The sequence below is a fragment of the Suricata suricatta genome, chromosome 7 (assembly GCF_006229205.1).
Source record: "Suricata suricatta isolate VVHF042 chromosome 7, meerkat_22Aug2017_6uvM2_HiC, whole genome shotgun sequence".
Lineage (NCBI taxonomy): Eukaryota > Metazoa > Chordata > Mammalia > Carnivora > Herpestidae > Suricata > Suricata suricatta.
Genome location: NC_043706.1, coordinates 118,131,036 through 118,157,197, shown reverse-complemented (window position 1 = coordinate 118,157,197; position 26,162 = coordinate 118,131,036). Strand labels below are relative to the sequence as shown.

The 26,162-nt window shown below is 38.8% G+C and overlaps 1 protein-coding gene across 1 annotated transcript in view; it reads left to right on the top strand.

The window, feature by feature from the left end:
* Nucleotides 1–26,162, top strand: part of MAP3K5 (mitogen-activated protein kinase kinase kinase 5) — a 199,501-nt gene that overhangs the window by 65,471 nt on the left and 107,868 nt on the right. The window contains exons 4-8 of the mRNA XM_029943234.1: nt 13,234–13,257; nt 18,689–18,882; nt 19,581–19,749; nt 20,922–21,028; nt 23,775–23,945. Of these exons, the coding sequence (XP_029799094.1) occupies nt 13,234–13,257; nt 18,689–18,882; nt 19,581–19,749; nt 20,922–21,028; nt 23,775–23,945 (665 nt within the window). The remainder of the gene's footprint in view (nt 1–13,233; nt 13,258–18,688; nt 18,883–19,580; nt 19,750–20,921; nt 21,029–23,774; nt 23,946–26,162) is intronic.

Sequence of the window (26,162 nt, the reverse complement as noted above, 5' to 3'; positions counted from 1 at the left end):
AGTCCAGTAGTTTCATGGTAGTTACTATTGAAGTTGTGAGGTTTATCTAGAATTCGATGCAGAGGTTCAGTGACATACAGGTAGAAAAATTCCATGTTGAGTTCTGAACTTCAGTTAGAGCTGCATCTGGGGAGAACTACATTCCTAGGAAGTTCTCTGTGTCCACCGGAGAAGGAAATGGAGATTGCATGAAATATGGTCAGGCCTTGTGCTGTGTCACCATTGGGGGTTTCACTGGACGCACCTGTCTTCACCTAGAACTACGCTTCCTACTGAAAGTACTCTGAAGAGAAATTCTCTCTCTGAATAGCACCGGAAAACTGCCATCCTCTTCACCAGGAGATGATTTCAGCAACTTAATAACTTAGGGAAAGGAAAAATAAAAACCTACTATATTTGTCTACAAAACTCAGCATGTCCCATGTCATAGTCTCCATTATGAGGTCATAATGATATTTCTTCCATCCAAAAAGATTGTCTAAAATGCTTTTGCAAGGCCAAGTGATTTTGCACTGTGTGATTCTTTGAAAAGCATGTAACGATTCAGTGAAATGCATGCTGAGTCTGATATCATCCATTTCCTTTGTGAAACTTTCAGCTAGCTTTATGCAACTTTTTATCATCTATCTCTTCCAGTTTTCAAATCAAAGCCAATCTTAAGACATGGAGCCCTAAAACCCAGAGCCATATTTCCAATGGCTTAGTGATTGTTATATGAAGATCTTTAACCCCACACCCATGGGAAAAAAGTAGTATTTTGCTTTTATCTGAATAACTAAAGCCTGTACGGCTTTTTTGAAAAATCTGTAGTTTCATTTAGCAAATAGACATTTACTGAATGCCAGACGTTGTTAGGCTATTGATGGGCTCTCTCTTTACAGAATATTCTGAAATAGTCCTAAGAGATTTGCCCCATTCTGTCTGAATCTGGTTTTTTACCTGGAGCAATTCTTTAACCTACCCTTACATTATTTCACCTTAGATTTACCCCTCTAGTTAATGCATCATAAAGTTTTGTGATGGTGTATTTTAAACATTTTGATTTGCAACCATTTATAACATATTAGCAGTCAATAAAGGAATAAAATTATTTTATTCTTTTTATTGCATTAGTTTATTTTATTTACATTAAGTATTCTAAACAGGCAATGTTGTGTTAGACATTTTTCACTTTACCTTACTTTTATTCTTGCCCTATGGTTGTTTTATGATTTAATTTATGACTATTCTTTCCTGGGGACATTTTAAAAAATGAATTAAAATTACATGTGAGAGAAAGAGTTGAAGCTCATCTTATCAGAAATGTTTATGGGACAAATAAATTGATTTAATTGCTTTGTTGAGAAGTGTTATTGGTACGTGAATACAATAGGCCTTTAAAAAGGCTGGTCTATCTAAAATATACTCATTTATCTTGTACCCAATAGCTGCCTGTTACTGAGTACTTACTTTGTGTTTCACCCACATACATTTTCACATGTAATTCTAAAAACATCCCCGTGGGGTATATTATATGCTATTGTATCATTATTTTATAGAATCGCAAACCAAGGCTCAAATAATTTCAGTCATCCTCCTGACTCCAAAGCCCACCCTCCTAACCACTGAACTTTATTGCAATTTCTTCTAGTCAGAAGGCTAGCCGGCTTTCCTGCTAAGTGTGTTCACTGAGAAAACCCATCAGCTGTGTCTGCCCCTGCAGTGTTCTGTGCAGCAGTCATCCTTTCCTCCTAACTCCTTCCACTAGCTTAAGCTTTTGCCATTTTTTTTGTTGTTGTTTATTTAGCTTGATCCTAATCCAAATAAATCTCTGGTTGCAAAGGACAAAGGTCTCTGGGACAGAAACAATTTCCTCTGAGCTCTAGAAATTTTTCTGCCCTCTGCTACTGAGAAAAGTGTGTGTGTGTGTGTGTGTGTGTGTGTGTGTGTGTGTGGTGTGTAATTTTATTAATTTCCATTGCAGTTCATTATAGGTGTTATTACTGCCTTCTGCCAACAGAAAACTTCGGTGAAATAGGGCAGAACAGGAGTTATTATAAAAATATATTATGTATAGATTAGCCAAATAAAATAAAAATGAAGCCTTTCCCTGTTTTCACAGGGCACAGACAAAACGAGAATGCTATTCTTGTCACATATCTAGCTTCACTGGGTGATTCTTTGAACACCTAGAAAGTGCAGCTGTACCAGTTTTATTTTCATCTACTGCTCTTTGTTGAAGAGAGCAGTTTCTCTTTGGCAACAAATCTTCAGGACAAAATCATAGGAAAAAATTTTAAGTTTAGGCTCCTAAAAATAATTGGTAGGAACCATAAAAGTACTTGAAATCTGTGTCTGGGTTTTCATATGAAAGGATATTTAGAATCTAATCAAATCATGTACTTGCAGTAAGATTTGTATCCGTTTGAAATCATACGTTCTATCCTACTGCAGTAAGAATGAAATATTTAACTTTTTTCAGAAAGAGATCATTGCACTTTGAGAAAAGAGAAGTTGATAGTTGTTTCTCTTAGCATTTTAACATCACAATCTCCACTGTTTTCTTTAAATAAATATCACGATAACTTCTTAGGTGCGTGCTAATGATACTCTATGCTAAGACTTAACATTTGCTTAAAAATAAGAAATGGCTGTACCAGTTCTTTTCAGCTTCATTTCATGCATTACAGAAATTATCAGACTTATATCCACTTGGGGTCTCTCACCAAATGGGAGAGGAAGCCTGGACACGACTAGCCAATGAGCGGTGTGACAGTCCCATGAAACACATCTGACATCAGAAAGGACTAGAAGGAAATGAACGGCTGTTGTATAGAGTGTGGAAATTGTTCTAATGAGCCATTTCTTCTATCAGCAGAAGTTCCTTTCTAACAACAGCTCTCAGCTCTAATTCTTGAGATTTGTTTCCCTTTTCCTTTCTTCAGCTCCCATTCCTCTCTTCAGGCCACTCCCCACTCACTTTAAACTATGCTGCTTATAAAAACAAAGCAAAACAAAACAAGGAAATGCCACTGCATACCATCAGATAGTCAACAATTAGAAGCCCTTACAATGCCCCTGATGAGGCTGCGAGGAGTAGGAGACCGGTGCTGCTGGTGGGAGGGTATATTGGCATCTGCTTCCAAAGAGCAATTTGGCAACACTTGATATTATCAGATGAGCATAGCCCTTAAGGTCGGCAGCATCTCTGGATGTGTACTGTGAAGAGTCTGTGGCATGCAGAAGGGGATCTAATCGAGAATGTTGTATCAACATTGCTTGTAATAACCCCTGCCCCAAAGAATTGGTAAATACCTATCAACAAAAGAATGAATAAATATCTTCTGGTAGAGTCATTTAGTGGAATATTCTAGAGCACTTAAAATGGGTTAACTAGAGTCTGATGTGTCATTAGACCCAGGAACAGGGTCGGCAGAAAAAAACAAATTACAGAAGCATGTGTGTGGTATGATACCATCCACACAAAATCTAATCACATGCAACACAGTGCTTTGTGTTTTCAAGAACAGATGTGTGCATGGGAATTACAAACAGCAAATTCCGAAAAGTTATCTCTCTGGGAGATAAGAGTAGAATAGAGCTGGTGCGGGGGGAGAAGACAAGGGTCTTCAAATTTTAGATTTCTAAGTCCAGGTGGTATATACATGAATGTGCCATGATTTCTATGCTTTTTTCATAGTTGAGATATCTCACAATCCTATTTTTTTTTTTTAAGGAAGAAGTTAGTAGTACTTTGTTCTTTTCTGTATCTTTCCAGGTAATTTACATATATTTTGGGCATTTAAATCCCCAAATAGTTTTTTAATTTCCTTTCCCTTGTGTTCTAAGTGTGACTAAAAAGGCTCAGATGCATTTGGACCTTTCTTTCTGCACTAAGATAGGCTTTATTCCCATTTTATCCATTATAGAATAAATGTTTCTCTAGAGATTGAAATGCATATCAGTTAGTGGTGACACAGCCTGTGTTGAAAAGTAATGATTATGTGAGATTATTCCCTTTTCAAGAAATTTAGTTGTATTTTTCTTTTTAATGCTTGCTTAAAAAGTTGTTGTACAGATGGGATTTTCCTTAATAGACTCTTCTCTACAGCAGTCCATCCACATGCCTACTCCTTCACTATCTCACTGAATATAGCATAGGATGCCTGGAGCTCTGCCTCTGTCTCAGTGCATCTAGTATGTTCTAGCTTGGGATGTGACTCTCATGAAATCTTGGCTACACAAACCGGAATCTGTAACACCATCACTAACATAGCCCTTTAAGAACCATCAATTTTTAACAGTACACCATTCTTCAGAAACTTAAAAATAGAATTACCAGGGTCACCTGGGTGGCTCAGTCGATTGAGCATCTGACTTCACCTCAGGCCATGATCTCACAGTGTTGGTGAGTTCGAGCCCCACATTGGGCTCTCTGCTGTTGGTTCCCCACCCTCCTCCCCCCACTTCAGATCCTGGGTCTCCTTCTCTCTCTGCCCCTCCCCCACTTGTGCTGTCTCCCTCTCCTCTCTCTCTCTGTCACTCTCAAAAATAAATAAACCTTCAAAAAAAATAAATAAAAAATAAAAATCAAATTACCATATGATCCAACAGTTTCACTCCTGAACAGATTATCCAAAAGACCTGAAAGCAGATCTCATAGAGATGTCTGCCCATGCCCCTCGCAGCATTATTCACAGTAGGCAAAACGTAGAAGTAACTTAAATGTCCATTAACAGATGAATGGATAAAATGTGGTATATACACAAAATGGAATATTACTCCTCCTTGAAAAGGGAGGAAATTCTGACACATGCTACAACGTGATGAACGTTGACAACTGTCATAGTTTCTCATTCAGACAGCTCCACAGTACTTACGATCTTTTATCTTGCAGGTGTAGAGGGACCCAATCTCCTTTAGAGCTTATTGTGAGAAACTGGATATTAAGTCTGTTTTTCTGATACTTATTCATTTCCACTCAAAACAAATTGTTGTAGTTTAAAAAAAATTTTTTAGATTTATTTATTTTTGAGAGACTGAGATAGAGCATGAGTAGGGGAGGGCCAGAGAAAGAGAGGGAGACACAGAATCTTAAGCAGGCTCCAGGCTCTGAGCAAGAGTTCAGCACAGAGCCTGACGCAGGGCTTGAACCCATGAATGGTGCAATCATGACCTGAGCCGAAGTTGGATGCTCAACCTACTGAGCCACCCAGGTACCTCAAATTGTTATAGTTTTGAAAAGAGCAGCAATGTCCTTGCTGTCAATTTCAGTGATTCTGACAACTTCTAGTAAGTTGTTGAAGAAATGATGGTAATTTTTGGTACAAATACCTTGACCTTAAATTGAATTTTTACTTATATCTGGTGAATCTACTCAGATTCAGTGTTCTTGAACCTATGAGTCTTTCACCCTCTTACACAGCCAGTTCCTCTCCTTAAAGTTTTATCTCCCTTACCAAACTTAATTACTAAGAGGAATTTAGTGGGGTTTTTTTTTTACTTTTTTTTTTTTTTTTTAACTTTTGAGAGACTGAGAGAGTGCGAGCAGGGAAGAGTTAGAGAGAGAGGGAGACACAGAATCTGAAGCAGGCTCCAGGCTCTGAGCTAGCTGTCAGCACAGAGCCTGATGCGGGGCTCGAACCCACTAACTGTGAGATCATGACCTGAGCCGAAGCTGGAAGCCGGATGCTTAACCAACTAAGCCATGCAGGCACCCCGGAATTTAGTTTCAGATTGAATTTTGTATGAAATTAAAATTTGTATTTTTCCAGTGGCTTTTTTTTTTTTTTTTTTAGTATAACAGTGAATTTTTATTGGGTTCTTTTCAGCACTTCTGAATAGCACCTAACAGCCAGTAGTATAAACTACACACTCAGTAAATGTTAGGGCAAGAGTCATTTGAAAATATGACCCTCTAAAGTAGTTTAACAATTTAGTGGTGAAGCAGAAACACTGGCCCAGAGCCCTTTTACTATTAAGTGCTACCCCTGGACATCCCCACAGATATCTTGCTTACTTCTTAACTGACCATTGGTTCGTAAACCCTTGCACTCCGTACTCTCCCTGGTTCAACGTAGTGTCACAAACCTTTGTATTGTTTCATGAAGAGATTTTTCTTTCTCTTGAGAGAGGACACCATCGTGTTCTCTATTTTACTTATACGAACGGTCTACCTTTTATATGAGCTGTAATCATTCCACATCAAATTGGGAGGGGAAACAGGTAACTTGAAGAGAGGAGCAGATGAGTGGTACATGTGAGCGCTGCTTTATCAAGGTTTTTTCTGAAGATCTTGAATGGACACACTAGACAGATGATTTGTTGAGCATGAGTTGATTTCCCTGGTGTAGAATCTATCCCTGAAGTTTGGGAAAGGGCCTGAGATTGGAAAATCCAGTAAAAAAAATTTTTTTTAATGTTTTATTTATTTTTGAGAGAGAGAGAGCGACAGCATGAGGAAGGGAGGGTCAGAGAGAGAGGAAGACAGAATCGGAAGACAGGCTCCAGGCTCTGAGCTAGCTGTCAGCACAGAACCTGACGCAGGGCCCAAACCCACCAACTGTGAGATCATGACCTGAGCCGAAGTCGGATGCTCAACCAACTGAGCCTGGAAAAGCCAGTTTTCTTCCATGTCAGTTAGCAATCCTACATCTACTAAGGAATTATCTGTATACTGGATAAATATGCCTTTGCTTTCCTTTATAATTCCTCCATTACCCTCCCCACCCCCACCCACCATTTCTAGTGTCTAATTACTGTTTTTGTCAAAGAGAGAAAGAAGTCTGTCCTACACTATGGAAGATGTCAATATGTCACTGAGTTGGCACCAGATATTTTCTTCATTTGTAGAGACGTTCATCATAGGCCCATGAGTCTGAATACATTAAACAGCAAGAAGGAATACTTCTGCCCACTGAAGATAGGAGTCTGAAAGCCTCCTGACTCCCACCCCAACAGGGCAAGGCTTGCCTGAATTCTGTTCCCTTTTGTTCATTATAAACAAATGATTCTTGCTGTGCAAGTTGATCTATGTGGCATGCCAACCTGTTATTCTATTTAGGTCTTTGTAGAATGCATCCTTGAAGTTTTACTGAAATTTATGCAAAAAAATGTAATTTACTGTATAGAAATTCATTACGCCTGTAGCTATATAACAATAGAGTTGTTTTTTTTTAAAGAAATAACCTGCATTTGAATAATTTCTTCCAGTTAGGTGTTGCTGAGAGAAACATCTGGTGTCAAAGAAGAGGAAGTTAATTGTAATAGGAACACAGTATAAGGAGAAGTTTGTGTTAAAAAGCTGTGTCAAATCCTGTATGTGTAGAATGTCACTCCTCAACATCCTAGCCACATTGAAAGACGTCTCTACTTACAGTCGAGTTCTCCCACAAAGGCATATCCATTTACACATAAAATAACATTGAGAGGGAAGGAGAAGAGAGGCAAAATTTCTTTTAGGATTACTTTCCAGCTGTGTTATAATTTAACCTGACTTTTGACGCATGTTGTTTTAATTGACAGCTGCTCATATCAAGAGAAGGATATGTTCTCACCCCAATCACAAAACAATAAGGTATAAAATATCTCTAGATCTGGTAAAATAGAAATTGAGTTGGAGTTGTTTGCTTTGATAATATTACTACTCAAAGTGTATATGTCTTTAAAATGCTTCAAATACTTCTATGGGCTTATTTCAATTGTTTTTGAAACACCATCCGAGATAGACAAGTTAGGGACTTTCTACATACTTTCTTTACAGATGAGAAGTAAACCCAGAGAGATACAATGATGTAGAGGCACACACAGTAAGTGTGAGAGCAGGGCAAATCCCATCTTGTCTGACGAATCATCATGTATACTTCTGAGTCTGCACACAGATTTCATATGCCCTATACATACTATTTTCTGGATTCTTGTTAGAGTACTGAACTTTTGTAACATGAAGCTTCCTTGCAAGCATAACATGAAAGCACAAATGTAATTAGTTTCCTAACTCTAAACATGGGCTGGTTCTGTGGCACCTGTGTTGGAGTGTTCTTCCTGAGCTGGCTCAACTTTGTTTTGGCAGCATGCTGAAGGGTCAAGATGAATCCTGCCTTCTTGGGGAGACTCAGGGTGTTCACAACAGCCCATTTGATATTTCCTACTCTTGTCTTGTTTTGAAGTATTGAACTTAGGTAAGAGGATGGAGCTAGGGAGTGTACGAAATAGCTGTCTTTTACCCAGCTTGGGTGGAACCCTCGCCTAGTTCCCCTTGGACAGGAAGAGGGATCAGAAGAGAAGACCCGGAGGTCATCAGCTGGGGCCAGGTTCTTTCCCGGCCAGGAACTCCCAGCCTGCTCCTTTTTTTTCAGGAAGCTGAGATCCTGCTTTGCTAGTTCTGCTTCTCCCAGCCTGAATCAATTGAACTTGGCACCCCCACACCAGCTGTTCCCACTTCCTTCCCCTGGCTGCGATTACCTAAATTGTAGGCACAAACACTTTCCGGTTTTGGAGATGCTCCATGTATTTATCCTTAAAATGACCTCTTCAAAGTCGTATGGGCTCAAGTAGCCATCAAAAGTTGCCTTCGTCTTCCCTTGCAAAGACACCCAGACTAGATTGTCTCTTTCATCTTCATTCCCTATCTAGTTATCAAAGGGTACTGGAAAATGGAAAAAAAAAATAATTTGAGGACATTTCTGGTACAGCCAGGGGGTGTGCAAACCAGAAGGCCCCTGAGGACTTTAGACAAGCATGAAGTGGTAGGGAAAGTAAATGCATTCTCGAAACGTTTCATTGGGAAGGACCTGAAGGGTTTTTTTTGGTTATTTTATTTCTAAGCACTTTGGATGAGCAGTTTCCACGCAGTGATGTGAAACATAGCAGTTGTGTCTTAAATTTATGCCCTTTCCTCCTTTTTTCTCCTTCAGTGGGTTCAGTACGATTTAAACATTCACTTGTCTGCCTGAGTAGGTAGATACCTTGTGACATCTTGTATGCTATTTATTTGTATTGAGTTAAAATGCACAAGTAGTACTTTTTTCTTCAGAGTTGAAACCTCATTTAATATTACATCATAAACTGTGAGTAAATTCTGTCTCCTTCAAGGGAACAATTTATATTCATTTAACCTTTACAAAACATAAGCTATAGTTAATAAGAATTCAGTAGATTGTATGATGTTTTTAAACAGTGAATTTTTATTGAACTCTTTTTAGTGCTTTTCTTTATTTTTTAAATGTTTATTTGTTTTGAGAGCAAAAGTGTGCGTGCATGCATGCATGAGCGAGGGAGAGGCAGATAGAGAGGGGGAGAGAGAGAATCCCAAGCAGGCTCCATGCTGTCAGCACAGAGTTCGACTTGGGGCGTGAGATCATGATCTGAGTCGAAATGAAGAGCCAACGTTTAACTAACTGAGCCGCACCGGCACAACACTTTTAAATAGCGCTCAACTTAGCCAGCTTACACACTCAGTAAATGTTAGGGCAAGAGTTATTTGAAAACATGACCCTATAAAGTAGTTTAACAGTTTAGTAGTGAACCAGAAACACCCTGCGCCCTTTTAATACTAAGTGCTACCTCTGGACATTCCCACAAGCACCTTGCTTACTTGATAACCGACCACTGATTTGTAAATCAAGGCACTCTGTACTCTCTTTGGTTCAAAATTGGCATTGCACACACTTATTATTTCATGGGGAGATTTTTCATGGGGATGATTTTAATACAGTTTCATAATTTTTTATAATGCAAAATGAAATGAAGGCAAAGAAGACATTTAAGAGGGTTGGCTGTTATTCTAATGAGCAGTTCTTCAGGAGGGTGTAGCTTGTTAGCACTAAGCCAGTAGCAGCCTATTTTCTGTAGTAGCAAGCAGCGGGAGCCTTCAGCCTTCTCAGTGGCCTCCACTGCTCCCTTCACTACTTCCATTTCTGCGCCTGGTGCACCAGAAGAGAGAGGCAGGAGGGTAGTGCCTGTGCTGGGCAAGAAGGCATCTCTCTTTCCATGGCACAAGGATAATGTTCACTGTGATAAGGCCTTAAGCCAAAAGCAAGTGATAGAATACAGAGTTGGAAGAGACCAGCAATCACTCAACCCAACTCTTAGTGTGTTACTAGAGGAACAATGACATATGGCTAGTCAGGAGTGGAGCCAGGACTTACAAATTTACTGTGATTCATTAGCCCAGGATTTTATACATTCATTAACTTATTCATGCTTCTGTTGAGTACGCACTATATGCGATTCAATTTTCTAGGCAGGTAGTAGTGTACAAAAATGAACAAAACATTCAGCTTGCTCATGATACAGGATGGGAGAATCATAATAATACATTTACAATGAGTACATGTATTGCTGTCATAGAGGTCTATATGAGGAGTGATGGTGGCAGAAATAGGGACATTTATCTACTGTTGGGAAGATTGGTGTCGTTGAAGGCAGTCAAGGGCAGCTTCAAAGAGAGCACGTTTCTTACTTGTACAGATGATGCTGTGTGATAGAGGATGAAGAGAGGGGCATTCCCTTGATACTTGGAGGGAGGAGAAAGGGATACCACTATCACAAGAGAGCTGTGTTCAAAAGAGTGTGGTTTACTACTTTAATGAGATGCTCCATAAATCAAGTTTGGGAAATTCTGCGTACTGTGTTCCTGGCTTTGTGATTATCTAGCATTTAAAAAATATTTTCTGTTTATCCTTTCATGTACCATTGTGTGTACATGTGTATGTTTGTGTGTATACGTGTGTGTGGAGGGGGAGGGATGCACTGACTGCCTGTGAATCACCTGTGGGAAGAGCCACTCTCCACCTTCCACAGTGTCACTCATCTGTTTCTTGATTCCATCCCCCGGGCACCACTGTTGTCCGAGCCCTTTTTATGACATCCCTGTACATTTTGCAATGCCACCTAAATGTCCCCTCCAATACTCAATACCACCATATAATTAGTATTTTTTTCAAACTTTAACAAGGTTTATCTTTTATGTATTTGTCATTCTTGGGTAATATGTTCACCTGATAACAAAAATATAAAAGTGCAGCAGGATTTGGGGCACCTGGGTGGCTCAGTCAGTTAAGGATCTGATTTTGCCTCAGGTCATGATCCCATGGTTTGAGCCCTGTGTCAGGCTCTGTACTGACAGCTCAGAAGTTGGAGCCTACTTTGCATTCTGTGTCTCATCTCTCTCTGTCTGTCTCCTGCTCATGCTTGTCTCTCTCTATCTCAAAAATAAACAAACATTAAAAAATAAAAAGTAAAAAAAGTGAAACGGGATATATAGTGAAAAGCCATTCTCTCATCTTTGTCCTGCACCCAGCCCGCTCCCCTCTTCATTGGCAACAAGTATGATTGGATTCTTGGATATTCCTCTAGAGACATTTTATAAATGTACAAATTGGAATTTTCTTTTTCTCCCTTTTATACGTAGATAGGAGCATAGGTTAAACACCATTATGTTCTTTGCTTTTTTTTTTTTTTTTTCACTTAACAGTATATCTTGGAGCTCTTTCCCTGCCACTGCACGAAGAACTTCCTCATTCTTTGTTCCGTGGTATTATATGCCATTATATGGAGTTACCATCGTTTATTTAACCACATTTTATTTGGTAGACATTGGTGTTGTTCCCAGCCTCTGCTATTACAGTGTCCTAATGTATACTGACACTTCTTTATGTATACTGCTCACCTAAAAAAACATGCTGACTGCCAACTGTTCACAAAGTACTTTGTTTTGGCATTCAAGGCCAAATAACTTTCTAATGTTATTGGTCCATGCTAAAATGAACTTTCTTCTAGGCCCAGTGATCAAATTCAAGATCTTTTTCAAGTACCTCTTTGACTCTTCTTTATACTTCCCCAAATGAACTGTCTTCTCTAGCCCCCAGTCATGATTTGTATCATTCCCTAAAAGGGCCTACACTGTTCCTGGTCCTCTCACTTGGATCCCTACCTTTCTGCTTTGCCTCTGAAAGGTGTCTGTCTTCTTTGACTCATCTGGAGTTCCACCTTCTCTGCTGCTCCCAGACTTCCTCACTTCTTAGTAACATCTTCTTTCTCTTGGAAATGCAAGCCCCTTGCTGTAGTATTGCCCTTCAGACTTACTATGTGTGTACATATGCGCATGTGCACCCAGGCATGTGATGTTTCTTTTTAAATGTGTACGAGTCCTTTTTGTCCTTCCCCCTCCTTTTTTATCCACAAGATTGTAAAGTATTGAAGGGCCTCATTTAGTATTTTATATACACATCTTTATGGCTCTCAAAATTACCCAGTGTAATTCCTTCCTCTATAGATTTTTATTTACTCATCTGTTATCCTTAAACATTCAAAAATCTGACGTGCCCTTGTCAAATCTAAGCCAAAGCCCTTGTCAGTTCCCCGTCGCCCCCAAGTCGATCCTGAGATGAAGGTGGATGGCTGGTCGGCTGGGACTTGAACTGCTCTTCTGCTCCTCCCATACGTCACCAGATCTGGCTCTTCTCCTTAGCCAGATGGGCCCACCCTTGAGGCTCCACAGAAGCCTCACATTCCCTGTTTCCGTGACAACATGCATGCCATGTTTCCAAAATTCTGTCCCATTTCTCTTTCTAATTCATGATTCCCCAACCTCAGTGAAGCCTTTATGCCATAGGCTTTTCCAGATTCTCTCTTTCATGTCTCTAATCATTTAAACAACTGCAAATCATGATAATGAGAGCTTGCGTTGTCAAAAGTTTTCTATGATCTCGCTCCTCACAACGTAGAAGACAGAGACACAGCCTGCAGTATATTTCTCGCATTACACTTTTTATTGAACAGCATGTAAATTGTATCTGTGACAGTTTGTTGTCCAGTGTCCTTTTGGGTTCACCTAATCTGATAAGTGGCCTATACCCTTTATTTCCCAGGAGCCAGCATTTGCGTGGTCTCCCCACAGGGTGTAAGTGAGGTTGTATGTAGGGAAAGTGAATTTCTTATAACCTTTTTCCAGAAAGATTGTGGCTGATAATTCATACATATTCTGCAAGAATGATTTTTAGATTATTCAGTTTTTGGATTTTACATGTTTGTACTGTTTCCTTTAAACCATTGACAGTACCTCTGTGTTCTTTCATTTGTCAGATTATACATTTTTCAGACACAGGAATGTATGGTATACTCCCTGAAATTTGTAATTGCTAATAAAATTGTTAACACAGATTTTCCCATATCAAATAGTTAATTTAATTATTAAATCAATCTTGATTTAATAGATTAACTTCTTTATTTTTTTATTTTCTCATTTTTTAGGATATCATTTGCCAGAAGAATACTGTGAGTATTTTCCCTAACTCTTCCTGATATTCTTTTTATCATTTCTGGTCAATCAACTAATATCTGGTGGTTGTTTTTTTTTTAATCTTCACAAATTATTAATTTCTATTTCTGGTTTTCCTCTTTAGAGTTTTGGATGTATCAATACAAATGTGGTTATTTTATCTAAATATCTCTTTACAGTGAAAATTTATAAAGAGAGGGAAATGACACCAATGCCTGTTTGTTTTTGTTTGGTTTTGTTTAAGTTTATTTATTTGAGACAGAGAGAGCACATGCACACAAGAGCAGGGAAGGGGCAGAGAGAGAGGGAGAGAGAGACTCACAAGGAGGCTCCCCCTTGTCAGCACACAGCCTGACATGAGGCTCGATCCCATGAACCATGAAATCGTGGCCTGAGCTGCAATGAAGAGCCAGAGGTTTAACCAACTGAACCACCCAGGTGCCCTGATGCCTGTTTTATTTTAGCATATATACTTATATTTTAGGAAAAAAATGTTTCCATAGTATGTTGAGTTTCGTAGTATACATACACATATGTGCATATATGTGTTTGTGTATGTATATCTGTTTATATATACACACTTATAGATATCTATCTATGTATAAATTATGAGACACAAACTATAAGTTCAAATATACACATATATACATATACGTATACTGATACATGTCTATCTATTATCTGCTTATCTATACAGATTGGTTTAAGTTCCTGAGTCTGGCCTGCCTTTGAGACCACATTACAGAATTTCTACTTTCCACACAGTAGTAAATAAGAGTTAAAAAGTGATAAAAGTAAATTTCAAAATTTGAAAATGCATGAAGAAAAAATTATGTAATATCACATATAAGGGAATCAGCCTTGTTATGCTAGTGGTTGTATTTTTCATTTAGAAAATAAGCCAGCATTTAAAAATCTTAAAGAATGTATCTCTACAACTTAGATTGGAAATGAAACCCTACATAAAGATCTGCACATGACTTGATGTCAGATGGTAGGATTAAGAGTACAATCGGTATACGACAAAGGAAACAGTACAAACTACAAATTGGTAGTTTGTCCTTCGATCAGAAAGTTTAGAACTAACTGTTAAGATTGCACCAAGTCAGAGACTCAGTGCAACAAAATGCTGTCCTTGGGCACTTTTAGTCTTCACATCTCGATGGGAAATGAGCAATTATTGCTTTAGACATCTATTTAGCATTGCAGTTTTATTAAACAAATACTGATCATGTATTGTGTGCCAGGCTTTGGGATGGGTGCCATAGGGATTCACTATGGAGACGGAAAGTGGAAGCAAGCAGATTCATAACTGCTCCATGAGACAGCAAATGACACGTGCCAGAGTCTAACTGGGGGAGAATCAGGAAAAAATTAAGCAAATACACAAATTAGAAAATTAACGCAAGGAGGTACGCCTGGGTGGCTCAGTCAGTTAAGCGTATGACTTGGTTTTGGCTCAGGTCATGATCTTACAGCTTCATGGGTTTGAGCCCTGCATAGGGCTTTATGCTGGCAGCATGCAACCTGCTTTAGATTCTCTCTCTTCCTCTCTCTCTGCCCCTCCCCAACTCATGCTGTCTCTGTCTCTTTCAAAATAAAATAAATACACATAAAATATAAAATTAATGCAAGACAACATGCTGAAGAGTGGGTGGCCATACATCAAGTGGTCACAGAAGGCCTTTCCCAGGAGGTAGCATTTACCTGAGACCTACATGGTAAGAAATTGCTTTACATGCCCACTGATGGGTCAGACATGTGGAGAAGCAGGGCTACAAGGTGACTGGAATATTGCACACTATGAACTGGTCACCTGTTGGCGTAAGTTAGCTGCTGGGTTTCAGCTACTGGGTGTCCTTATCAAAAGTTGAGTTTTTTGAGCATATATTTCAATATGTTTGAATGCTCATGTTCTCCTTTATATAGCTTTTAAAAATTGAAAGACAGAACCAGCATGTTTTTTTTAAGAGGAGATAAGACTAGTACTAGATTTTCTTTCTTTATTTTTTTTATTTTAAGTTTATTTTTGAGTGATACAGAGCACAAGTGGGGGAGGGCAGAGAAGGAGACACAGAATTGGAAGCAGGCTCCAGGCTCTGAGCTGTCAGCTTATAGCTTGACGTGGGGCTCGAACCCAGGGACCATGAGATCATGATCTGAGCCAAAGTCAGACACTTACCCAACTGAGCCACCCAGGCGCGCCCCCCCCCCTCCCTTTTTTTAAAAGTAGGATTAGGTTTTCAACTGCAGGTTTTTATAGCCCTGAACGCTGAACGCAGGCCCGGGCCAGAGAGATTGCTGTTGTTACTTTATGAACAAAGCCTCGGTGCTTTGAAATTCAAGGAACTGTCATCTTTCTTTTTCAAGAAGCAGGTTTAAATATTTTAGAATTGCTACCTTATTAATAAAAGGCAGTTGTTATGCCTGAGGTGTCTGTTCTTGATCACCTAGTGTTTTCTTTTTTAATTTGCTTTGGATTTACCAGTTATTTCAAACTCTGGGTGCTGGGAAAGAAACATTCCCATATTATTGGTTTTCATCATTTTGAAAAAAGAGTGCTTTTTCTCAGCAAGTGGTATGTTTTAAAGAAACACAGTGTCACCATCAAACCTCATTACCCACCCCCCCTCCGCCCGCAGGTTCACTGTTCCATCTCTTTGTTCAAGCCTGGTAGCATCCATGTGGCTCATGCAGCTTATCAACCTTCATTTTGTTTGGACACCAACAATGGGGAATTGAAAAAAAAAAGTATTTATTGCCCTAGAAACAGGGAAGAGACTCCAAAAAGTGCAGTGGGGCCAGGAACTTAGAAAACCCTTGGCATGCTGGTTATTTTCAATAAGGATTCTGAAGCCTTAATCCATGGGGTTTGAAGAAGACAGTTACAGGATACATTTTTCTCTACTGTTTGCAAGACTCTCATTTTACTTTCTTTACTCCTCCAGTGCTGATACACACCCAGATGTCTGAGAGTCATCTTTTCCCAGGATTAGTTTTACAAAGACATGTTATTCCTCAGTGCCCAGTATTTCAGTAGCTCTGTATCCTATTTCATGTCTTACATGCAAAACACATGCGGTATGAAGGCTTCTAAGGATACAGAACTTGGTCCAGCAGCAGAAGAAGAATGTTTTGAAATGCTAATAGTATTTTTCTGGTGTATTGGCTTTTTATCGATTTTAATTTTTGACTTGGAAGATTCAGAGCATTTTCTTTTTAAATTTTGAGTTATAGTACTTATCTAAAATAGGAGCATTTGCTTCTATAGCTCTTTTATAACCTACTCATAGTTAAAGGTCTAGAAACCTTAGGAAGCAACCACTTGGTACACTTAACCTTTCTTTTCTGCTTAGGCAATGAATCTGAAAAGGATTACATTGGGGGATATGCTATAGGATCTTGAAAGTATTAGAAGACTTTTTTAATGTTATTTATTTTTGAGACAGAGAGAGACAGAACGTGAGCAGGGGTAGGAACAGAGAGAGAGGGAGACACAGATTCCAAAGCAGGCTCCAGGCTCTGTCAGCACAGAGCCCAACACAGGGCTTGAACCCACAAACTGTGAGATCATGACCTAAGCCGAAGTTGGACACTTAACCAACTGAGCCACCCAGGTGCCCCTCGGAAACATTTTAGAAATAGGATATGTTTATTTTTCCTCTTCCTGACTAGTGTTCCAAATGATTGTTCCATGAAGGAGAACTTAAGAAAGGAACAATTTACTGTACTTGATTTAAAAATCAAATCTCAACCTCTGGAAGTTCTTCTCATACTTTAAATGGAAGTCAAGTCCTGTTTCAGCTCCACCCCCAGACATACAACAAGTGCCTCAAAGAATATGTTCATAAATAATTCAGTATGGCCATAAGAGCATTCACCACTTCTCGTCTGTTTGCTGGGAGGCTGTAATTTGGCTCATGTAGGGTTCTATGAAAGTGACCTGAGGTAAAAGTGTTGGTGGGTCAGCATGTAGGGGCCATTTAGGAAGATGCCGAACTCGCTATTGATTATGGCATAGGTTAGAGTCCCAAACACATCACAGACCAACTGCATGACCTGTATAAGCCTAATCTGAATCCTCCTGTAAGACAGAAATGATAGCACCTTCTTCAGTGGGTTGTTGGAAGCATATGACCATTTATTCCTTGGCACGTGTAAGGGGTGAGTCAGTGTTTGCTCTCGTTTGCTTAGTTGTAAGGGTAAGAGAAGTGATGTGTTGTTCCCCATAATGCTGAAATGACTAGGATCCTGCAAGCTGAGCTCTCTGTGCTCCCTAGAACAGTGATGGGCTTTCATCTACTCATTCGACTTCTCAGCCCTCTGTCTTTTTCCCCCCTCTCTCTCTTAGAGGTTTCTCATTCTTCTGTAGATTCAACCACACCAAATACCTCTTTCTTCTCCCCAGCTCTACTTCCGTTTGCACTAGTGTTCCCTTACTTGGCATCATTGGGAATCAGTAGAAGGTGGGGATGAGTGAGTGGAGAGGGTCATAGGCTGAGGCCAGAGAGAAGCAGGATTTGGATTGTCAGGCCCTTGTAGGCCACAGGGATATGTCGTAGCCTCATTCCGCATGCAAGAGAGGGGACCTTACACAGTGAGGGAAGTGATCTGATATAGGTTGTTAAAAGATCACTCTGATGGCTGGGTAGACAGTAGATTTGAGGGTGAGAGTAGAAGAAGGGAGACCAACTAAAGGCCAGTGACGGTGGCTCAGGCCGGGTACGTTGGTGGTGCGCTCTGCCCTGTGGCCAGAGAAGAGGGAGGGAAATGAACAATATGAGGTCTATACTGGAGGTGGAGTTGACTGGACTTTGATAGGATATGGGTGGTGAGAGAAATGGAAGTATCAAGGAAAACCTCTGGGTTTTAGTAACAGAGTTTTAGTAACAAGAGAGGCTAACGGAGCCGTGACCATGACAGAGGAGGCTGAAGGGAGCACCTTTGTTCTGACATCACTCACAGCCTAGCGTGTCAGGTGGACAGCCCTTGACGTTAGCTCTTATTCTTGCCCTGTATTTAGACTACATCTCTGTGATTAAATGTTAAGTTCCCCAGAGGCTGAAGGCTGTGTTTTACACAATGCTGTTCTTCCTGCAGCATATATCATAATGCCTTAGCCATGAGAAATGGTGAGTAAGTATTTAATTAATTGATAGAGAAACTGTGTCATACTGTTTTTTTTTTTTTATGAGGTGTTTTTCTTTTTGGCATCATCTGTAAGCCCTAATTATTTAAAGTAAGCAATTAAAGAAATAGGAGGGAATTTCCCTTTTCATAGGTCATAAATAAGAAATGAGGTTTTTCTATTTGGCTTCACATTCAGGATTACTAGTGAACATGAGTCACTGCTGTAGGACTTGGGATTTCATGAGTGTGGGGTCTCCCGGCCAGCTCAGCACCTCCCGGCCCCTCCTCTTTCCACAGATGTGCACTGGGAACTACACGTTCGTTCCTTACATGATCACTCCACATAACAAAGTCTACTGCTGTGATAGCAGCTTCATGAAGGGGTTGACGGAGCTCATGCAACCGAAATTTGAGCTGCTGCTTGGACCCATTTGCTTACCTCTTGTGGACCGTTTCATTCAACTTCTGAAGGTGGCACAAGCCAGTTCCAGGTAAAGTGGACTAATGCCAGTCGGTGATGATAACGGAGAGCTATGTGCCTTATCAGAGCCAGAAACCAGGAACACAAAAGTGTGATATCCTCTACGTAGATAAAAATAGATGCCACATAGTTCACTTTATTCAGAACAATGGAGATCAGAAAGGGAAAAAAAAGACTGCTAACTATTTTATAGTAATGGTAGAGATAAAAAATATATTCGAAGTACAGAAACAGTATCAGAATAAATGTCCCAGGCACTTTTAGTATAAGAGCAAGAACTCTGCCAGAGTTGCTGGCAGCATTATTATATTTTAGTTCAGCACGATCACTTATGTTAATAAATGATAATACTGAGTCAGAAAGTAAAGGCTGTGTTATGTTCAAATCTTAGGCACACATGACTTATTTGGAACAATTCCTACTTACAACAGTACAATTAAAAAGTTTTGGCATTTCGAGTGGGACCTGGCAGGTTCTTGGAAAATTCATTAAGATGCAGGATCATTACCTAATTCTTTCTGAAGCAAAGCAGAGTGCTCAGAAAAGGACTCCGAAATTTTTTAATAATGTGTGATCTCTGAGGTGTTCATTGTATGCGCCTTGTGAACTGAAAGCTACTGCTGCAGATTTCATTTTTTTATACAATCATTGCTTTTAATTGGAATCCTTTATAGTATTAATTCTTTGAAATGTGTGTTTTCCCACCAGCCAGTATTTCCGGGAGTCTATACTCAATGACATCAGGAAAGCTCGTAATTTATACACTGGTAAAGAATTGGCAGCTGAACTGGCAAGAATTCGGCAGCGAGTAGATAACATAGAAGTCTTGACGGCAGATATTGTCATAAACCTGTTACTTTCCTACAGAGACATCCAGGTGAGAAGAAGCTTACATGGAAATCTTCGTCATGTAGCGTGTTGGAGGGATAATGGAGAGCTAACATCAGATTTCAGGGAGCTAAGAGGTTATGCGTGTCACTACATGTAATTTTTTATTGGCTTTTCTAAGCTTTCCATCCTGAGAATCTATGATAAATGAAAAAGACTTTTATGAGTTAACTATCCTTGAATGTGTAATGAGGTATTTGTATGGTAAAGGCCTTTTTCTGCCAAAAGAACACAAAGAAAAATTTGCATGCATAGCTAATCTGTGGACAATCTAGTCAATTTTTGTGAGCCTCAGACACACCTGTCAGTCAATATGTGAAAGCTTTATTTTGACAAATAGCAGAAATGTGGGGGGCTTTCTGGACATACCTCTTACTCCTTGGAATTTTGTGTCTTAAAATTGAAACTGCTACATCTGACTAGTCAGAAGCAAGACATATGCAACTGATTAATTATAAAAACAATTTTTTAAATGTATCATGTAAAACACACCAATATGCCATATAGTTTTATTGATACATCTTAAAATTTTTTTAATATGGCAAGTAGAATGGAATCCTCTCTGAGTCAGGGATTTGCTATTAGATTTTTATAGTAAAATGTAACTGACTTCTGTTTCTTATTCCCAACGTTTCAGGCCCAAGTAAAGCTTCATGAAGACAACAGAGATTTACATACATGTAGAGGTGTTGTACTTAGGGTTCCAAGACTAGGTAGGGTAGCTTAACACATCATTGTCTTGTTACGTATGACAGAAGCTCAGTCAGTTGCTCCATGTCCTGGATGTTTTGAAAATTATTTCTAAAAAAAAAATTATTTCTTTGAAAGTAATTGATGAGACACTGTATACCAGGAATCTGGCTCCATGGAGAAGTAAGCCATCTGTAGTTAAAATAATGTTATCATGCTAGATGGCTTATTATTGGGGGTGAGGGTCAGATGTTGTAATTCTGTATTTTCATGTTTTTATCTATATAATCAAATTTCTTATGTAAGAAAAAAAGTTTCCTTTTGGTTCTAGATCCCTCAAAGTTTTCCATGGATTTTAGTTCTCTTTTTAACACTCTTCTTGGATTCACATATCTAATTGTCAGAGAGCATTTCATTGTCAGAACTTTCTCCTAATGGTTTAATTCTGTGTTACTTTCCTCTTGTTTACAGGACTATGATTCTATTGTGAAGCTGGTAGAGACGTTAGAAAAGCTGCCAACCTTTGATTTGGCTTCCCATCACCATGTGAAGTTTCATTATGCATTTGCGCTGAATAGGTAAGAAAAAAGCTTCCCATCCACATTGTGCTAACATATTGTTTTGTCACCTGCATATTCTTTCTAGGTTACGTTTTTGCCGTAGCATTGCAGCTACTCCCTATTAGAATATAATATTAATATTTCTACTTCAACCATATGAAATATTAGAAGCATATACATTTATTTTTTTGTCAGTTAGAAAAGGTCCTCACAGTTTGTATATTTAAATTCTTAAAATTTTTTTCTTCTCTGTCAGAGTTTGTATTTGCTGTTTGTACTTGTTTAGAATTTTTTCAATTGCATGAACGTGGTGCTATTCTTGGGCAGATATCCTCACCACCAAGTAGTTCTTCACTTAAGAATTTACTAAACAAGGTAAGGATAGTTACGTCTAGGTGAACATATTCCTAACCAAAGAATATTTTCATTTTCACCACTCTGAACACAGATATTATCAGAACTCCATTGACCACATTTTTGGGCATGTATCCGAGAGTCTGCTAAGACCAGCGTGAACACTCCTACTGCTAGTCCCGCCTCCGTGCCTTCTGTCCGGATCATGGCACACGTCCCAGTGCCACTTTCTACAGTCACCAGGGAGGCACCTCTCAGTGCCACTTTCTATAGTCATCAGGGAAGCCATCTATGCTCTGGCCGTGGAGAAGCCCAAAGCACTGAACTGTCCATAGCTATCTAGTTGTGCCATTCTCTTCCATGATGGCAAGTTGAATATATATGTGGTTACCACAGCTGAAGAGAATGAGAAAAAGGAAAAGGAGGGACCTTTTGTCTCCAGAGCACTTGCCATGTGTCACTTAAGACTTGATTATTTTATTTTGCTTTATTTTTAATTTATTTTTGAGAGAGAGAGAGAGACAGAGCATAAGCAGGGGAGGGGCAGAGAGAAAGAGGGAGACACAGAATCTGAAACAGTCTCCAGGCTCTGAGCTGTCAGCACAGAACCTGACATGGGGCTCGAACCCATGGACCATGAGATCATGACCTGACCCAAAGTTGGACACTTAACTGGCTGAGCCATCCAGGCACCCCAAGGCTTGATTGGTTTATAAATGAGGAAACTGAAGCTGGGAAAAGTTGAATAACTTCTCTTTAAGGCCCATAGTTAACAAGTCATAAAACTGAGGCTCAAACCTAGATCTACTGATGGTGATGTCTGTGTTCCTCATCCCAGAGTTCTGCCTCTGTCTGCAAAGAAAAATGTCAGCATGCTTTTCAACCAGAGATTGTTCCTTTCTTTATCTCCCCAAACTGTAGAACTTGCCAACTTTATCAGTAAATGTGGAGTGAAAGTAGATTTAATTTCCCCATTTATTAAACATCAATTTCTTTGGATTTGACCGGGTGAGATGAGACCTCCAGAGATTACCAGCTCCAGCTGGCTCTCACATAAATCTTTTTTAAAAGATGAAATGGAATATGTTTTATTTTGAAATAAAAAATAAAGGTCCATAAGAACTTTTATATTTTTCTTCATCTGTGTTTTATCTTGGCCTTTTCTAAAATACAATATAATGAGTTGATAAGCATGTTTTTATGAACTATTATTGTAAACTCAAGGTATTTAGGACAAAATAAAACAAGTAATTTCATAGACAGGTCTATTTAAAGTCATAGTGGAGAATAGAAATAACTTTTTATAGCAGCTTTATTGAAATATAATTGATGTATCAGTTGACCTATTTAGGGTGTACAATTCAGTGGTTTTTAATATTGTATGACCATCAACACAGTAAATTTTATGACTTTTCCGTCACCCCAAAAAGAAGCCCCCTGCCCGTTAGCAATCACTCTCCCTTTCCTCCCTAAAACCCCCTGGACCTAGGCAGTCACTAAGCTACATTTAGTCTCCAGATTTTCCTATTCTGGACATTTTATATAAATGGAATTATATGTATGGTTTTATATAACTGGCTTCTTTTACTTAACATAATGTTTTCAAGGTCCAAGAATAATTTTTAAGAGGATTTTTATCTGGTTTTGAGAATAGTCTATACATACTTGCTATTTTATTTTTTTAAGGTTTACTTATTTATTTTGAGAGAGAGAGAGCACACACTTGCATGAGTGGGGGAGGGACAGAGAGAGAGAGAGGAATCCCAAGCAAGCATCCCACTGTCAGCCAAGAGCCCAACACAGGGCTTGATCTCACGAACTATGATATCATGACCTAAGCCAAAATCCCCATACACTTGCTATTTTGAAGTAAGCTGCATAAACATCTTTCTTAGATGATCAATTGGTGCCACAAAGACATTGGGCAACTCTTGGGTTAAAGCCAGTTTGTTGGGTGTTGTCTCTGAATGAGTTTGCACAGCATTTTGGAGCAAAAAGCACTGAAACCTATAGTTAGGGTTTGGGCCATGTTTGGATTACTTGACTGCCCCATTTAAGGCCACAGACCATTCCTCATCCCACTCCATGCCCTTGAACCTGTGGATCATGAACCTATGGACCATGAAATTAGAAGGACTCCGGGTAAGTAGGTGCAAATCCATCACCATGATCAGGAAAGCAGCACAAAAGTGAGCCTTGTTAGACCTGGTAGACATGCGACAGGATGAAAAAGACAAAAAGGCTTAGGACAGAGGTTTACAAGTAACTCACAAAATCTCATTGTTGTGTTTATCCTGCCAAACTTCACTAATGTGAACCAATATAGCAAACAGAATTTTAAAAAGATAATTTCTCTGCATTGCTTTTATAATCTGTATTGAAACAATGGTGTTTTCTTTCCCCACCTTAGGAGAAATCTCCCTGGAGATAGAATAAAAGCTCTTGATACTATGATTCCCCTGGTGCAAAGTGAAGGGCAGGTTGCTTCAGATATGTATTGCCTAGTTGGTCGAATCTACAAAGATATGTTTTTGGACTCGAATTTTCTGGACACTGAAAGTAGAGACCATGGAGCTTCTTGGTAAGTAGATATGATAAGATAATTTCTTGATAAATCCATGACATGAAAAAAATGGTTTGCAAATGAGAGCGTTGAATTATTGTTGTCCTTTAGATTATATATTATAAAGTAAATCTTAGAACTTGTAGCTTCAGTGATGACTTTTGATGAAATTTGTATACTATGGCAGAATAAATTGAGTTAAACTGAATGGAAAGATAATTTGAGAAAATAAAATTCTATGAAGATAATTTAATATGCAGTGTAATAATAAGCATATCATTTTGTAGAAAATTTATAACAGTTTCTAGAAAGACATGAAAATACTAGAATGGATGAAAAATATACAAAATTTGTGGGTGAGAAGAGTAGGTATTTTAAAGATGTTAATTCTCCCAAATAGGCTTCTCATGGGACTTGGCAAATTGATTCTAAAATTTATATGAAAACACAAAGGGCCAAGACTAGGCAAAGCAATATTGGAGAACAAAATGGAAAGACTTGCTCTACCAGATAACAAGACCTACTATAAAGACGTAATAATTAAGATATCACAGTATGAGTATAGGCATAGACAAATACTGAAACAGAAGAGAGAGCCTGGAACAGGCTAAGATATGTATGAGCCTAGATTTATGACAGCAGACTTCATGAACCAGAGTGGAAAGGGTTGACTCTTTGAGAATCGTACTGGGAAATTTTGTTCATCAGCTGTAAAAATAAAAGAAAATTGAATTTCTACTTTAAGTCATGCACAAGAAATGAAATCCAAGTAAATTAAAGACCAAACTTTTTAAAAACTGTAGAAAAATACTTTTAGAATAAAATATACAAGCTGTATTTATGACATTGGGATAGGAAAGAATTTCTTAAATGAGGCTTGAAAACACCATTAATCACAAAAAGAAAAGATTGGGAAATGAGAGTGCATCAAGATTTGCTTCTGCTCGTCAAGGCTCTGGCTTCTGGAAATTACAGCGTGGGTACTATTGCACTGCTACTTCTGCCAATAACAATTATAAACATTGGAAAATACTTAAGAAAGAAAAAAGTTTGAAAGCACTGGAGAGTGACTAATAGAAACTGGAGGAGTTTTGATTCTTGGATAAGGGGTAGCACATTGGGTAAGATCCGCATTTAAATGATTTTTTGCTTAGGGGCATTCCCTGATCTGCAGGGCACAGGACAGAGAGAACTCAAGAAGAAAACCACAGTCTTAATGGCCATAGGAGTCAGTTTGAGGCTGTCTGGAAATCGAGTGAGATATACCTGCTAAATGCCACAAAGAAAAAGGGCCCAAAACCTTTATATAAACTTCAGTTCAATTCTCAGCTGATCCCTGAAATGTGCAAGTGTGGGGTAAAACTCAAAGAAGGCCAGTTGGAAAATAGCAGCTAGAAGTCTTAAAAGAGCTAAACAGAAATTTCAGCAGCTGCCCAGTGCAGTAGAGATAGACTTTGGATTTTGAACCTGAAGTTAGAGGGGCATTATAAACTATCCAAACTTTCCACTGAGACTCCATAAGGGCCAAGCCTTAGGAATAGAAATGTACATCTCAGGACTTAGGAAGTACACTAAAAATTAAGAGCAAATCCAAGACAGAGCCACCCTAATAAGACCTAAAACCAAGCCTTCACATGGTCAAGGTAAACTACCAAGAATTTATTTGCCTGTTATAACAAGACTGCATACTCTTTTTTTTTAATATAACACTATTTTTTAACATATGCAATTATTTTCCATCATTTACAATACAGTAGTTACAATGACACTCCAAACAGAAAAGCAAAGTAAAAAATCAAAACCTCAACTTCTATTTCATGTAATTAGACTTATACAGAATTTAGAAGGTTAAGTAACACCTAGTTTATCACCTAATTTCACAGCTATCTCAAGTGGCAATCGTTATATAGCAGCTTATCTATGATACTTTCAAGATAAATGATATAATTTATTACTTGCCCATAAGCTAAAACACAGCCTGCTTAATACCTTTCCTTAAATTCCACCTCTATACTACAATATCCTTGAGGTCCACGCAAAAAAGTAGCGACCTTTTATATAGGAAATGGATGATTAAGTCTTTGGTGTTGTAAAAGCAACTTCATTTAAACATAACCACCCCCACCACCAAAAAAAGAAGAGAAAACAAAAAAAAAAGTAAAGAAAATAATAAGGAAAAAACCCAAGACACACTTCCTAGGGGAAAATAAAACAGCATGTAATTTCTGTCCCTGA